Source organism: Marmota monax, unplaced genomic scaffold (genome assembly GCF_021218885.2).
Source record: "Marmota monax isolate L192 unplaced genomic scaffold, Marmota_monax_Labrador192_F-V1.1 WCK01_AAM20220418_F8-fsc00149, whole genome shotgun sequence".
NCBI classification, from domain to species: domain Eukaryota; kingdom Metazoa; phylum Chordata; class Mammalia; order Rodentia; family Sciuridae; genus Marmota; species Marmota monax.
In genome coordinates, this window is record NW_026693170.1 from 1,902,519 (window position 1) to 1,916,956 (window position 14,438).

At 54.7% G+C, this 14,438-nt stretch overlaps 1 protein-coding gene across 2 annotated transcripts; it reads right to left on the reverse strand.

Moving 5' to 3' along the window:
* Positions 1 to 525: 525 nt before the first annotated feature.
* Fosb (FosB proto-oncogene, AP-1 transcription factor subunit) lies at positions 526 to 7,134 on the reverse strand. 2 transcript variants are annotated; one of them, XM_046455828.2, is made up of 5 exons: positions 6,455 to 7,134; positions 4,239 to 4,559; positions 3,894 to 4,001; positions 2,818 to 2,973; positions 2,539 to 2,677 (listed from the first exon to the last, which is right to left on the reverse strand). In XM_046455828.2, the coding sequence occupies exons 1-5, from the start codon at positions 6,578 to 6,580 to the stop codon at positions 2,675 to 2,677; spliced, it is 714 nt and encodes a 237-aa protein (XP_046311784.1). In that variant the 5' UTR covers positions 6,581 to 7,134; the 3' UTR covers positions 2,539 to 2,674. The 2 variants fall into 2 exon arrangements, with proteins under 2 accessions (XP_046311783.1, XP_046311784.1); XM_046455827.1 differs by having other exon boundaries at positions 526 to 2,973.
* Positions 7,135 to 14,438: the final 7,304 nt, after the last annotated feature.

Below are 14,438 nucleotides of genomic sequence, written 5' to 3' on the forward strand. Positions count from 1 at the left end.
TATTTATTTATTTATTTTTATTTAGCTCTGGATCCAGCTCTAACCCAAAAGCAATGGTCACACAGAAACAAAGGAAACTCATCTCGAATGCAAGAGATCCAAGATTTTGTAATTCATATAATCCTGGGATCTCTGTTCGCAGCCTGAATGGTCTTTGTTTGTGGGAGGTTGGGATTTCTAAAACCTCTCCTATGGAAGGTTTTACCTGCTCAACTTTTGCTTAAGCCATTAGGCATCCAAGTTTCCAGTTTCCTTGTAAATTCCTCCCCCACCAGGACACCTCTAAAACCCATCAGCACATCAGTTCCTCACAGCTAATATTCTGCCTCCTTACTTTTCCTAATAGGAGGCACAGTCTGTGTGCATGGGAAGTCTTCCTCACTGTCCAGCCTCCTTTCATCCTGCTGTAGGAACTCTTGTGTGTGTATGTGTGTGGTCTTCCTAGCTATCTAACCTTACTTTCTCCTGCTGAAAGGAAGCCAGGTAATGGATGCCAAGAGAAAATAGACACAGAGGCCTGGTGCATGCATTTTTAAGAGATTTTTATTGGCGACAGTGCAGAACCAAAGGGGGAGGGGAGCAGTCCAGTGCCGGCCTGCCCCAGCCCCCCGGGTCAGGTGCAAAATACAAAAGATCCACAAATACAGCATGGAGTGGGGGTTGGGGAGTCAATAAATTGTGATTGGCAGGGGCAGGCCCCGCACAAAGTCTCACACTCGCACCCAGAATTCTCAATGATACAGATCGTACAAATCTACCATCCCTCAGCTTACTCACAAAAATGAAATCTCATGTCCCCAACAAACCGAGAGTCAGCAGACAGCTGGAGGATCAGGGACAGTCAGGAAAAAGACAGGTGGACATGGCCAGAGAGAGAAGACACTGTGGAAGGCCGTCAGGGACTGTCAGCACAGCCAGAGGGGCCTAGACAAGAAGGGAGACGTCTGATAGACAGCCAGACAGACGGGTTCAAAGTTTCCAGAAGCAGTCCAACTCCACGGCACGCTGGTAAATGCAGAAGCGCTCACACACTCGCACGCGCACACACACACCCATATATAATATATTTATTTATACATAATAGATATAAGTGCCTTTCGGAAACCAGGAAAGGGATAAATAGCTCGGGAGGGTCTGGGCCAGGGCCGGACGCGGGTAGGCCGTGGAATGTGTGGTCCATGCAGCACGGAGGGGGCGGGGCCACCCCCCATATTAAAAAATAGAAATTTGCCTCACGATGAAATTCCCGTGAGGTGAAGCACAAGGACAGGGGGTAGGGAGAGCCGGACCCAGATGGGCTGCAGGGGCCGGGGGAGGGGAGGGTGGCAGCCCGGCCCCTCCAAGTTGGCCAGTCCCAAAATATTGGGGGTCGGGGGCCAAAGCCTCAGCCCTTAAAACTTCTCCCGAGAATGCCGAGCCCCTCGCTCCCCTTCTGGAGAGGGAGGACGTGGGGCGCCGAGGGCAGGGAGAAGTTGGCGTCCTAGGCTGGGGAAGGAGGCAGGGCCTTCAAGAAGAAGGCCAGGGCTCGGCCCAGGGTCCTGAGGAGAGAGGCCAAGGGCGCGGATCACTGTCAGCCCCCCTCGAATCTGTCATCCCTTTGGATCTAACTCATTGTCCCGGGGAGAAGGAGGCGGTGGGGCAGGGGAGACCCAAGGAAGGCTTTGGGGGGCCGGGCTTCTGCCCGCCCGGCCTGACCCCATCGCCGGCTCATTCACAGTATACAGCAGTCCAGCAGGATGGCGGCGCAGCGCCCCCCTGCTGCCGGAAACCAGAAAGGCCCAACAAGGACGGCCGGGCGGCTGGAGGAGGGGCTGGGCACAACACTGCAATGCAAAGGGGGCTGGGCTGGGTCCCAGGAGGCCGGAAAGTTCCGTCCTGGCAGTTTTACCGGGAGGGAGCAGCCGGACGGTCAAGGAAGAAGTTCACATTTCAGATTAGGTCTGGGGGGAAGCAGGTTTTCAGGGGGGCCATCGGCTTCCCCCTAGGGGGACTCAAATCTGCCCAGAGGAGGCTCTAACCTCGTGGAAACGTGGGGTGGATAAGCCGAGGTCGGGGTGCTGGGGGAGCAGACTGGCCAGCCCCCTCAAGGGTGGGCGTGGAAGGGCCAGGGGGAGTGTGGCGATTCCTTGTTGGGCCTCCCTGCGCGCTCCAGCCCCGCCCCGCTGCCCTCCTGCAGCGCCCTTCTGTGTCCCACGCCGGAAGTGGGCGTCTCCCCCCACCCATCCCCAGAGGTTGGATTGAAGTGACAGGACCAACAGGTATCTGGGGGTATCCATTCCCTCCCCACCCCCTGTCCCCAAAGTCACCAGCTCTCCCGCCGGCCTCGCCGGGGCACAGAAACAAGAGGCCCGCACAAAACACAAGGAGGTCCTCCTGTCCGACGGCAGTGGCGGCAGAGGGTCAGACAGAAGAGTCAGGGAGGCCACACGCCCTCTTTGTCTCTTCCCCTCTCTCCTCCTCGTCCAAGTCTCTCTCCCTTGTGGGACTGTTTGTTTTGTTTGTCTAAAGAGTTCACAGAGCAAGAAGGGAGGGCGAGTTCAGGGGGTCGGAAGGCTGGTCACTGCCGCTGGTGCGTTGGGCGCTGGCGAACGCGGAGACCTCCGGGCAGGTGAGGACAAACGAGGAAGTGTACGAAGGGTTAACAACGGGGAAAGGGTCGCCGAGGACTTGAACTTCACTGTGTGTAAAGAGAGAAGCCGTCAGGTTGGGGGGTGCGTCTTGGCTGGTCTGGAAGGGCAGGGGCGGTGGTGGCGGGGGCGGCAGCAGCCAGCTGTAACCATCTTCCTTAGCGGATGCTGACCCCGGCAAATCTCTCACCTCCGCCAGCGGGCCGGGCCCGGGCCCCTCTTCGTAGGGGATCTTGCAGCCCGGTTTGTGGGCCACCAGCACAAACTCCAGACGTTCCTTCTCCTTTTGGAGCTCGGCGATCTCCGACTCCAGTTCTGCCTTTTCTTCCTCCAGCTGATCTGTCTCCTGAGGCCGCGAGGCCAGGTCAGAGGAGAGAGGGAGGAAAGAGCAAAGGTATGTCAGTGACTAGGGAAGGTGGCTCCAGACTCCCCCTAGACTTGCTGCTGAGCCTGAAGCTGCAGCTCCCGACAGAAAGGAAACCCCCTGAAACTGGAGTCCTAGTGTCCTTCAGCATAGTCTCCGTTTCCTCTTGCAAGTCTCAGTTTCCCCATGTGCCCAATGGATGGCTAGGAAAGAGGCCAGGTGCACAGGGAAGTCTCTGATGTGCAGGAAGCACTCAGAGGTTTGTTGAGTGAATAAACGATTGTTATGGGGTTTTTAATGCCATCCCTGCTGTTACCCCTTCCTCCCCAACTCCCAGGGAAGAGATCCAGTAGGAAAGTAGAGAATTTCCCTGGATTTCTCAAGGGGTAGCAGAGCACTCTGTAAGCATAAAGTAGGGAATTCTCAGGCTGAGATTTGGCATAGAAAGGAGTGGGTTTGGGTGAATGCCACCAGCCCAAGTCCTGGAGAACCGTGGGTAGCTGGAGCAAGAGATGGGCATTTGACATTCAGTAAAATAATTAATTTCACAGATTCTCCATAATGTTCAAAGTAAAAGGGGCCTGGAACATTTGTTGAGGGGTTGAAGAGAGGGAGAAACTGAGGCAAAAATGTTTTGCATGTCCATGACCAAATGCAGAAATGACGGAGCTCCCCTCCAGGTGGGAAGGAGGCCAGGAGAGGGGTGCATGGGGTCATAAATCAGAGAAGCGAGGGAGTGGCCAAGAGTGGACACAATAGTTAGGGAACTCTGTGGCCAGGGCCACCCCATCTGGCCTCACTGTCCCTAGACCCATGTGTTTTCATGCCAGGGTGAGGCACAGCTAGAGGCAGGGGACAGAGCCCCTCAGCACACCCTCACCGCACCCAGGTACCATCCTTACCGCCTGCAGCCGGTCAGTCAGCTCCCTCCTCCGGTTCCTACATTTAGCTGCTGCCAACTTGTTCCGTTCCCGGCGAACCCTTCGCTTCTCCTCTTCCTCTGGGGTAAGCTGAGTAGGGGAAATACAGGCCATGAGGTTTGAGGACCCAACACATGTTCTAAATCCATGCCAAACCTCCTCTTCTTCCAGAACCCCCAAGAACCCAAACAGGACCCTCTACTAAAGCAAGAATGACAGGGTTGCTGCAGCCTTGAGGCCTTAGCAGACCACCACCCAACAGTGACAAAGTTCCTGCATCTCTTGCTTTCTCCCCCATCAGGCCAACTCCTGATGCCCCATGCTCACCGTTTCCTCTCGGGGTCTCCTAGGCCGGGCTCGGGCTGGACGGACAGGCCCAGGTCCGCTTGTAGTTCCGCTGGTTGAAGGCCCGCCACTGCCACTAGCTCCGCCACTGCTGTAGCCACTCATGCCTGGTGTGGAGTAGCTGGTTCCTGGCATGTCGTAGGGGTCTACTGCCGGGGGCTGGGAAGCCAGTGGCTGTCCCTGGGACTGGGCCATGGAAGAGATGAGGGTGGGTTGCACGAGCCACTGGAGGTCCTGGCTGGTTGTGATCGCGGTGACCGTGGGCACGAAGGAACCGGGCATTTCCCCCAGACCGGCGCACTCCTACGGGGTGACACATACACACACAGGCGTAGACACACAAACAAAGACACCGACACACACACACCCAACACACATAACACACACCGACCCCGTGAGTGAGCACAGGGTGAGCGGGTGTGGATGTGTGTGTCACAGGCAAAAAGCCACAACACCCACCCTTCCACTACACCGTGACGCAGTGGTTAATGAGAGGATTTCTGCTCAACTGGCTTCTACCTCCTCCTTCTTCCTCGGGGAAAGGTTGCACGGTTCCAGCGGGTGGTGAATCACACCCCGGGTTGGTGACTCTTAGGTGTGGGGGGTGGGGAGGAGGCTGGACACAGCCGGGTGACAGAACCCCGGGATGGAGCCACAGCCACACACACAGCCACAACACCCCACCCCCACCCCAGAGGCAAGGGGAGGGAGAGGGAGAGGCCTTAGACCAAGCCTTCCTCTACACACACACACATACACACACCCCTCTGTGAGAGGTCTCCAGCAGGGGCGGGGATCCCAGTTAAAAACGGTGGTGGGGGACAGGCCTAGGAGTTAGCATCGTTTCAAGTAACTGCCTCTCCCTAGTGAGACCGTGATAGACAGGTTAAGGTAGACGGACAGGTACAGAAAAGTGACAATCGGGCTCCCTCAGACTTTCGCGGAGAGGGAAGGGTGTAGGACCTGAGCCCCCAAGCCCTAGCAGCGCTCATCGCCCACCCACCCGCAAGTGGAATCCTAGAATTGCTCTTTAGGCTGAACTACTCTCCCGGGGGGCGTGGTGAGGGACGGGCTGGCTCCCGGGCCAATCAGCGCCCTGGGAACTCAGGGGGGGCGGAGCTCCTGGAGACCACCTGCCTGGTTCCCCTCCCGCTAGCGGTTCTAGTTTTGTCTTCAGACACACTAGATGAGCCGGGTGTCCAGAGCAGAAGGAATAAAAGAGTTTCTCTGTGTGCCTGGAGACGAAGGTGACAAGCACCGTATCTCCCGAAAAAACGCCGGCACACAAACAGACACCTCCTGCTTCTGAGAGCCGAGGGGCCAGATCCCCGCAAGGTCCTCTCAGACCCATTGGATCGCAGAGAAGTCGCTCTAGTCGCGACACGAGTCCCCTCGCTCTCTCCCTAGAGTTCTGTAAGAGACCCTAGCGCCGAGGAACCACGGGTTCCGGGGACACAGAGGGGGAAGGGAACTGAGCCCTACAAATAGGAAGGGAAAGTTGATTGGCCAAAGCTTGCGCTGCGGCGACCAATCGGAACGCCAGACTGCCCCCTCCCTTAGCAACGTGGCCTCGGCGTTCCAAAATAGAACGCTCCCGGGACGTCAGGGGCGGGGCGGACGAAGGGGGCGCTGCGCGCCGTGCGTGCCCCGCGTCAGACGGAGGATTCCAGCGCGTCAGCCGTTACGCACGGGTCCCCCGTTACGTATCCGCGCAGGAGGCGGAGGCAGCGTAGCTGAGGGTTCGAGACCCGCTTTCCCGACTGGATGGAGGGCGATCGGGTGTTAGAATCAGCGCTCCGAAGGAGGAGAAAAGAAGAGGAAGCTACTGGTAGCTTCCCCGGGTTTTCTCCTCTAGTGTAACTGCGCTGGCTTCAGGTTGGGGATCTAAGCCGGGGACTGTCCGGAGCCGGCTAAAAGTTCTGAGCTCTGCTGCGGCATACACGTTGCACTGACTGGAGTACACCCTCCCCCTCCCGCCAACACACGCCTCAAAGCTTGCCCAGCTGCATTCCCTCCCCGCGCTCCGCGCACAGGACCAGTTGCAAATATCTCCCGATTCTTTGCAGTTTGCAAAGTGCACCGTAAGCCAACTCAGATCCTGGGTTTTGGCGCGGCTTTGATGGGTGGCGGGTGTTCGCGGCACCCTAGACTTAAAGTATAAGATCTACAAAGCAGTACCTCTATCGTCTAGGACTTACCTGGGAGGCGGCGGCGGTGGGTGGACTGCCGAAGGAGTCCACTGAAGACAGATACTGAGATTCGGCGGAGGGTGAAGAGCTGCACCGGGAGCCGGAGTCGTAGTCTCCGGGAAAAGCCTGAAACATTTCCCTGGGCACAGGGGGGGCCCTGTGACCACGCTGAGGTCGCCGGGAAGCCAAGGCTATGGCCGGGTGGGTAAGTAAGGTGCGATTCCGGGGTGAGCCGAGGCCGTCCCCAAAGTACGCTGTTCGGTGAAGCTCGGGAGGGCCTTCGTCCTGCTCCAACAGTGGCAAAGTTTCTGTGCAGTCCTTCGTAAGTGTACAGACCCCTACAGGATGCCGCTGCACCTCCTGAAAGTCCAGGTTCCGTGGGACCCAGGAGCAAGCGGGGATCGCTCCCCCAGAGGCCGAAAGCGCTGCCCGCTGTATAGAATTCGCTTCAGGTGCGGTCTCTTCCACGCGTCCGGCGGGTCTCACGGGGGAGGGGAGAAATAAAGAAGACGAAAAAAGTCGCTCCTCCAAAATAAACGAAGAAATATCTAGAAGAATTCTTCCAAAAACTTTCTTTCCGGAGAAAATAAATTTCACGATCCTCAAGAAGAAGAAACACAATAATCAACTCCCCAAGTCCAGGCTCCGCGTGTCCCTGCCGTGGCGGTAGCTCTCAGTCTTATGAATGAATCCCAGAGCCGCCAGCCTGTATTTATATGCCCGAGACCCGCCCCCTTGCTTACGTCACTAGCTCCGCGCTTCGCAAACTTCCCAAAATTTCAGTCCGGGTTAAACAGAGCCTCGCGCTGTCCATCAAGGGGTCTTTCTTAGCTTCGACCTGCTCACCTGTATGACTTTTGGAACCTCTGGGGTCTCGGGGGCTGCGTTCCGGACCCCTCGGCGGGAGGGGATCCCGGCCCCGCCTCCCCGGAGTTCCTGTGACGCAATTAGCCATATAAGGAGCTCGGCCGCCGCAGCCGAGTGTTTGTTTGGTATCCTAGCAATGACGTCAGAGGGAATCCCTCGCTCGTTCTCGGCGCGCACCCTGTGTGCCTGCGGAACCCGCCCGCGCCTGCGCAGTGCTAAGCCGCCCCGGGGGCTGGTATTAATAGGCGCTTAAATTGTCCCGGGAAGGCCGGTGCTGACCCTGGTGTGGGAGGCCCCCAACTTAAGGGTCTTCTTTACTTCTGGCGCCCCCACCCGCCCGTCTGCCGCTGATGCAGCGCCCCCACTCAATAGGAAGAGCCGATCTCCAAAAGGAGACCCTAATTAGTGTGGTGTAGCCACGTAGGCGGGGAAACTGAGTCCCAAGCGGGATTGGAAGCGCTGTGATGCTCCAGGTGAAAGTGGAGGTGGGGTTCAAGTCCCAGGGCTAGTCTCAGCTTCTGCCCTGACTCGCTGAGCTTGGGAAATGTTTCCCCTCTCTTGACCTTCAGCTGCGCTTTTCCCTGCTGAGCGAAGGGTGTGTGTTTGGGACCCGGCTGGCCTCGGGGTCCCGCTTTTGGAAGGCATGCAGATTTGGAGTAAATAAGGATGAAACCGGGTGAAGCCTCTGGCCGATGGTGTTGGTGGCTTCTCCTTCCTGCTTTATAGACTTGTCGGGAGACAGCCAAAATGAGTGGGTGTGAAAATAATGATGATAGTAATAATAATAACAATAACAATATATTTAGCGCTTAGCAAGAACCAGATCCTTAACTAAGTCTTCCAATACTAGACGTATAATCCTTAAAACAACTTTGGAAGTTAAGGGAGAAAAAAATCTTCATTTTATAAGACAGGAAAATGATACTTAGATTAAGACCTCATTGCAAGAAATTTATTTATTTAGGTACCAAGGATTGAACCCAGGGGTGCCTAATCACTGAGCCACATGCTCCGACCTTTTTATTTTTTATTTCTATTTTTTATTTCGAGACAGGGTATGGCTAAATTGCTTAGGGCCTGGTTAAGTTGCTGAGGCTGTCTTTGATCTGGCCATCTTCCTGCCTCAGCCTCCTGAGTCACTAAGATTACAGGCCTATGCCACCGCATCTGGCTCCATTACAAGAAATTTAAACCTAGAATTATCAAATTCTGAACCACCTACTTTTTTTTTTTTTTAAAGAGAGAGTGAGAGAGGAGAGAGAGAATTTTAATATTTATTTTTTAGTTATCGGCGGATACAACATCTTTGTTTTGTATGTGGTGCTGAGGATAGAACCCGGGCGGCCCGCATGCCAGGCGAGCGCGCTACCGCTTGAGCCACATCCCCAGCCCCCTACTTTTGTTTTTGAGACAGGTTCTCTGTTATGTTGCCCAGGCTAGCCTTGAACTCCTGTGCTCAAGAGATCTCCCTGCCATACTCTCCTCAGTAGTGGGATTATAGGTGTAAACCTAGCTCAGAGGACAGGCTGAGCACTCCAACTCTCAGTTTCCTCCCTGCCTGGGAGGATTTTTGCCACCTGCCTGGCTGAGTGAAATACCCTGAAAACCCTCTCTCTGGGGTGGACTGGTGTCATTGTAGCTTCCATCTATGGGGCATTTATAAACTTTGAAGTCAGCCAGAACCGCTCACAGCGCATAACTTGGGCTCAGAGGCAACTTACCTGAGGCAACTTGGTTAACAAATAGGGTTCAAGAATCTAACTAAAGTATTTCCCATGCCAGAGTCCCCAACTCTGAGGCACCATTAAGAAGGGTACCACCAGCTGCTGCCCCAGGGACCCTGGCACTCCCAGTGCACTGCCTGGCCCGATCCTGGGCACCGATGGAGAAGCACCTTAAATATGTTGACTCTCATAGTCTCAGAGAGGAGAAATGCCTGGCTCAGGGCCACACAGCATTTTTTTTTTTTTTTTTTTTTTTTTTTGGTACCGGGGATTGAACTCAGGGGCACTTGACCACTGAGCCACATCCCCAGCCCTATTTATATTTTATTTAGAGACAGGGTCTCACTGAGTTGCTTAGCGCCTCGCTGTTGCTGAGGCTGGGTTTGAACATGCAATCCTCCTGCCTCAGCCTCCCCAGCTGCTAGGATAACAGGCATGCACCACTGTGCCTGGCCACACAACAGTTCTGATACCAAACAGGAGGAAGGAGTGGTTCCTAATTCCCAGGAGAGTCTTAATTCCTGGGAGAGGAGACCCGGAGCTATAGAAGGCTAGAAGGACATGAGGTGGTGATAAGGGTGGTTAGGATTTCCAGACTAAAGCCTAGTCTCACCTGGTTCCCCCACGCCCCCTCTGTCTGCTACCAGTCCGGAAGGGGAGACAGGGACTAGGAGATGACACAGCAGCCACCAACAGGCAATGACTCGGCACTGGCATCAGACAGGGAGTGACCCCTTACTGTCCCAAGCCCCTCATCTTCTCTTCCATGGAATAAAGGAAATGCAAATCCTTACTTTGGCTGCCCAAGACCTTCACACCCAGCACAGGCAGCGTGTAACTTCCACGAAGCCATTGCTGTGAGTACTCACAGTCCACAGGGCCACAAGGGCACTCGGACATCTGCCCACAAGCAGCCACACACATCATCACAGATACTGTTTCACAGGCACACCCGTATGTAGAACACACTGTCACGTGGCGACGAATACCCAACATGTGTCCAAACACACAGGAGACAAATTCAGATGTACAGATGACAGGGACAGGGATGGACCCCAAAACACCCGGGGACTGCTAAACCTTACTGCAGATGCACAGGGATACATATGTTCATACACACCACAAGCACCACCTGCAAGAGCCGAGATCATGGCGACACACAAACATTCAGGCCAAGTGCTACGCATCCTGAGCAGGGTGCAATGGCCCACACCTGTAATCCCAGACTTGGGAGGCTGAGACAGAAGGATCTCAAGTTCAAGGTCAAAATGAAAAATAAAAAGGGCTGGGGATGGGGCTCAGTGGTTAAATGGCCCCAGGTCAATCCTCAGTCCCCCCTTCCAAAAATAATATACATCCGGCAGAAGCACCCAAACAAATGGTTCAACAATTACAAGAGCCAATTCTTCTCAAGTGCTTTTATTCACCCCCTGAATTCTCATAACACTGATCGGAGGGAAGCAAGGAAACAGAAGTCCAGAGAGGTAAGGTCACTGACCTGCAGTCACAAAGCAAGTGCCTGATAGAGCTGGGCTAAGCATGCAGGGTGTGGGGCTACAGAGTCTGTGCTTTGCACTATTGTTCACACTAAGATGTGGAAATGGAGGGGTTTGCATGCCTCACACTCACACACTCACACAGACACTGGGCATTTACTTCTGCCCCTCAAAAACCTGGAAGCCAGGTAGCCTCAGCTCACATTTTGGCTTTACCACTTCACAGCTGGGTGAACTTGAGCTTGTGACATCTGGAGCCTGTTTTCCTGTCTGGGAAAGGAAGACAGAAATAGTCCCCAGTTTATGGGGCTGGTGGGGGATTCCGTGAGGTTTCTGGCATAGTGCGTGTGCTTATTTTGTTATTAAGATGAAGTCATCCTGGCCAGCATAGTGGCCTATAATTCCAGTGACTCAGGAGGCTGAGGCAGGAGGATCAGAAGCTTGAGGCCAGCCTCAGTAATTTAGTGAGACACTAGTTTAAAGCTTAAAAAAAAAGTCATCCTGACTTTAAAAAAATTGGGGGGTGGTAGATACTGGGGATTTAAGCAGGAGTGCTTTACCACTGAGCCACAACTCCATCCCTTTTAATTTTTTATTCTGAGACAGGATCTCGCTAAGTTGCCTAGGGTCTCACTAAGTTGCTGAGGTTGGCCTTGAACTTGCAGTCCTCCTGTTTCAGCCTCCTGAGTTGCCACTGCACCCAGCTCGTTCTGATTTTTACACATGTGAACCTCATCCATTTTTGTGGGCCACTTATGTCGGTCTGGGCCCTAGGCACTGTGCCATGTCCAAGGGAAAAGGCAGCTCTGAAGACTTAACACACAGCATCACTCAAAAGCCCACGCGCATGCACACACCACAGCATACACACCTGCTCTCCAGAGTGAGAAGCAGAAAAGTCAAGTTCAACTCCACGGGCTCAGTCCTAGGAAGTTTCCAGGAGAAGGAAGACTTGAGTGAGCGGAGAGGCAGGATCCCTGTGGGGCTTGACCCCACGCTGGCCCCATGAGTAGCTTATTGTCATCCTCTTTGTACAGAGGCACAGGGACATCAAGCCTGGGGGCAGCACTTCACGACTCCTCGTGCCATCATGAATCACCTGGAGATCTGGAGTGGTCATCTTCCCCAAGCCCCTGCAGTGCTCAAGCTTTGCGACAGGGCCCCTCTTGTGGGGAGCAAGACTGTGGACCTTTCTGGGGCATGAGAAGAGCCATGTGCCCAGGCATGCATGTGTGGCCTGTCTTCTATGCCCTGCCTGCCCCCTCTGAGGGCCCCTGGGCCGATTTCCTACCTACAGCCTCCTCAGGGCCCAGGGTCCAATAGAGGATGGTGCTGGCTGGGCAGCTCCCCTGGGCCTGGAAGCCTCCCGGAGCGGGTGTTGGTGGAGCTTCAGGCCCTGATTGGGGACTCCTAGGTGGACCCTCCAGTAGCCCATCATTCTGCATTTGGACTCCTCACGGCAGCCCAGGAAGCCTGGCGAGAGCCGCAGGTGCCGGCCGCCCAGCTTCATGTCTCCTGCTCCACTTCCCGCGCCAGTCTGCCAGTCGCCCTGGTCTTTGGCCTCTTCCCAGGGTGCCCGTCCGTCCTCTGCCTCCTCTGGCTCTCTGCTCCTCCAGCCCGCCCTCCAGGAAGCCCTCCTGATCCTGCTGGCTCAGGACCCCTCTTCCCAGACGCCCGCTCACAGCTCCTTGGGGGTCATAACCAGAGACAGACCTGGACGGCGAGCCCTGTACGAGCTGGACTGACACTGACCTGGTCCCTGCCTGCTCCCAGCCTAGTGCAGGGAATGCTGTGGGTGCTTAAGAAGTATTTGAGGAGTCAGTGAACCCTGACCGTTCGTGTACCTACTCAGACGCCCTGACAGGCGTCTCCATGGAACCTCCCGGGCCTCTCTTGCTTTGCCGTTGCTCTGATTGACAGGGGAAGATGTCGCTGAGCAGGTGCCAGCAGGGGGCTGAGTCCAGGTGGAACCATCCGCGGCGCCCCACGAGGAGCTGAGCTGGAGTCCAGGGTCTTCCTGGCTGGATGGGAGGAAGGGGGTTTGGTTTACAGAGTCCAAACCATGGAAATGGAAGGTGCCCACGGGTACCAACTTACAGATATGGACTGTGCCCAGGCACAGGACATTTCGAGGTGTAAGAAGAGTGTAGACACCCAAATGGTTGTGCACACAGGTATCACACACACACATTAAACACACACTGTGCATGCACTCAGAGGTGTTCAAACCCCAATCCACATACCTCTACCTGTCCACACACACCGAGTGACACCTCAGAGCTGCAGACACACAGAGTTTCTGCAGGCTTCCCACAAGACACTTGTGCAGAGGCCCAGTCACAGGATTACTAAGAGCCCCTAAACGCCCTCTGACTTGCTCTGTGCCATAAACCCTACAGAGGTAGGCACCCCCAGGCCCTGGGATACTCTGAATCACACACCTGGCTTCCACCATGGCTCAGCCTCTCTTCCACACACAACCACGCACACAGTTCCACACGTGGATACACAGGCAGGGCAGGGCAGACATGCCCAGAGAGCTGCACCAACCCAGATGCAGATGGTGTGATCACTGGCTGCAGCCACTCCGGGCATTGGCTGGTGGGAGTGCTAAGTGAGGCTAGAGCAAGCCTGGAGGACTTCCTGGTGGGGGTGAGGCTAGGCAACCATTGCCTAATTCTGATCTCTGGGTGAGGAGGTCATCCCCGGGAAGCACTTTCTCCCAACTATGAACATGTAAGTCCAAAGAGATAGCAACCAGTGTGGTGGCACATGCCTGAAACCCCAGTGGCTCAGGAGGCTGAGGCAGGATGATCACAAGTTCAGACCAAGCCTCAGCAATTTAGGCAGGTTCTAAGCAACTTAGCAAGACCCCGTCTCAAAATAAAAAAAAATAATAAATAAAAATTGCTATGGATGTGGCTCAGTGATTAAGCATCCCAGGCTCAATCTTAGTTTAAAAAACAATAAAACAGAGGAAGGACTATGGGAGCTAAAAAATAGGACCAGAGCACAGTGGTGAAGGTGTTTTGGAATTCTTTCCATCTGGACTTAATGAAAATTATATGACAATTAATAATGAGAACAGAGTCAATCAAAAAAATTAACCTTGTACCAGGCACTACATCAGGTACACTACACTACAGGTCCGCTGTATTCTTGTTTAACCCTCCCAATAATAGCAGAAGGAGGGCACAAGCTGTGTGACACTGGACAAGTGATTCAACTTCTCTGAGCCACGGTTCAGCCATCTCTACAGTGAGGAAAATAGCACCCAGCTCCCAGCAAATTTTTTTTTTTTTTTTGGTGTTGCAGGGGATGGAACCCTTGCCTAAGTAAGTGTGCTAAGCAAGTGCTCTCCCACTGAACGACATCCCCAAGGACATGTCAAGTGCCCAAGACAGTGCCTTGCAGAAAGTATGATCCACAGAGTTATTAATAATCATAATGATATAATCAGATATTATGATTAGTAAGCATAACAGTGATTATTTTTAGTGCTACTAACTGTTAAGGAAACTGGGGGCTTGGGACTTGCCCGACCTATAGACTGTGTGTCGTGGCGCTCCAGAGCCTGGGTGGGTGGAGGCCGGGCCTCCCTACACTGGGTCACCTACGTGCGCGGTGCTGCGTCCTCTGCCAATTCCATTTCTCTCTTATAAGTTTTCCATTCTCTGCGCAAACACCCAGACCCCATCCCACAGCCCCTCCGCAGGTCACCCAGCCCCTGCCCACAAGCCACAGTCTCTCTGTCACGCCCGCCCGTGCTTCCTCCTCACTGGCCGGGGCCTCCCCACCGCCTTCCTCCCTTAACTTTCTCTTCCTGCTCCACGGGGATGCCTGCGGCTGGGTGGTCTCTGGCTTGAGCCACCCTGTCCCTGACTCAGGCCCCATGCCCCCTCACTG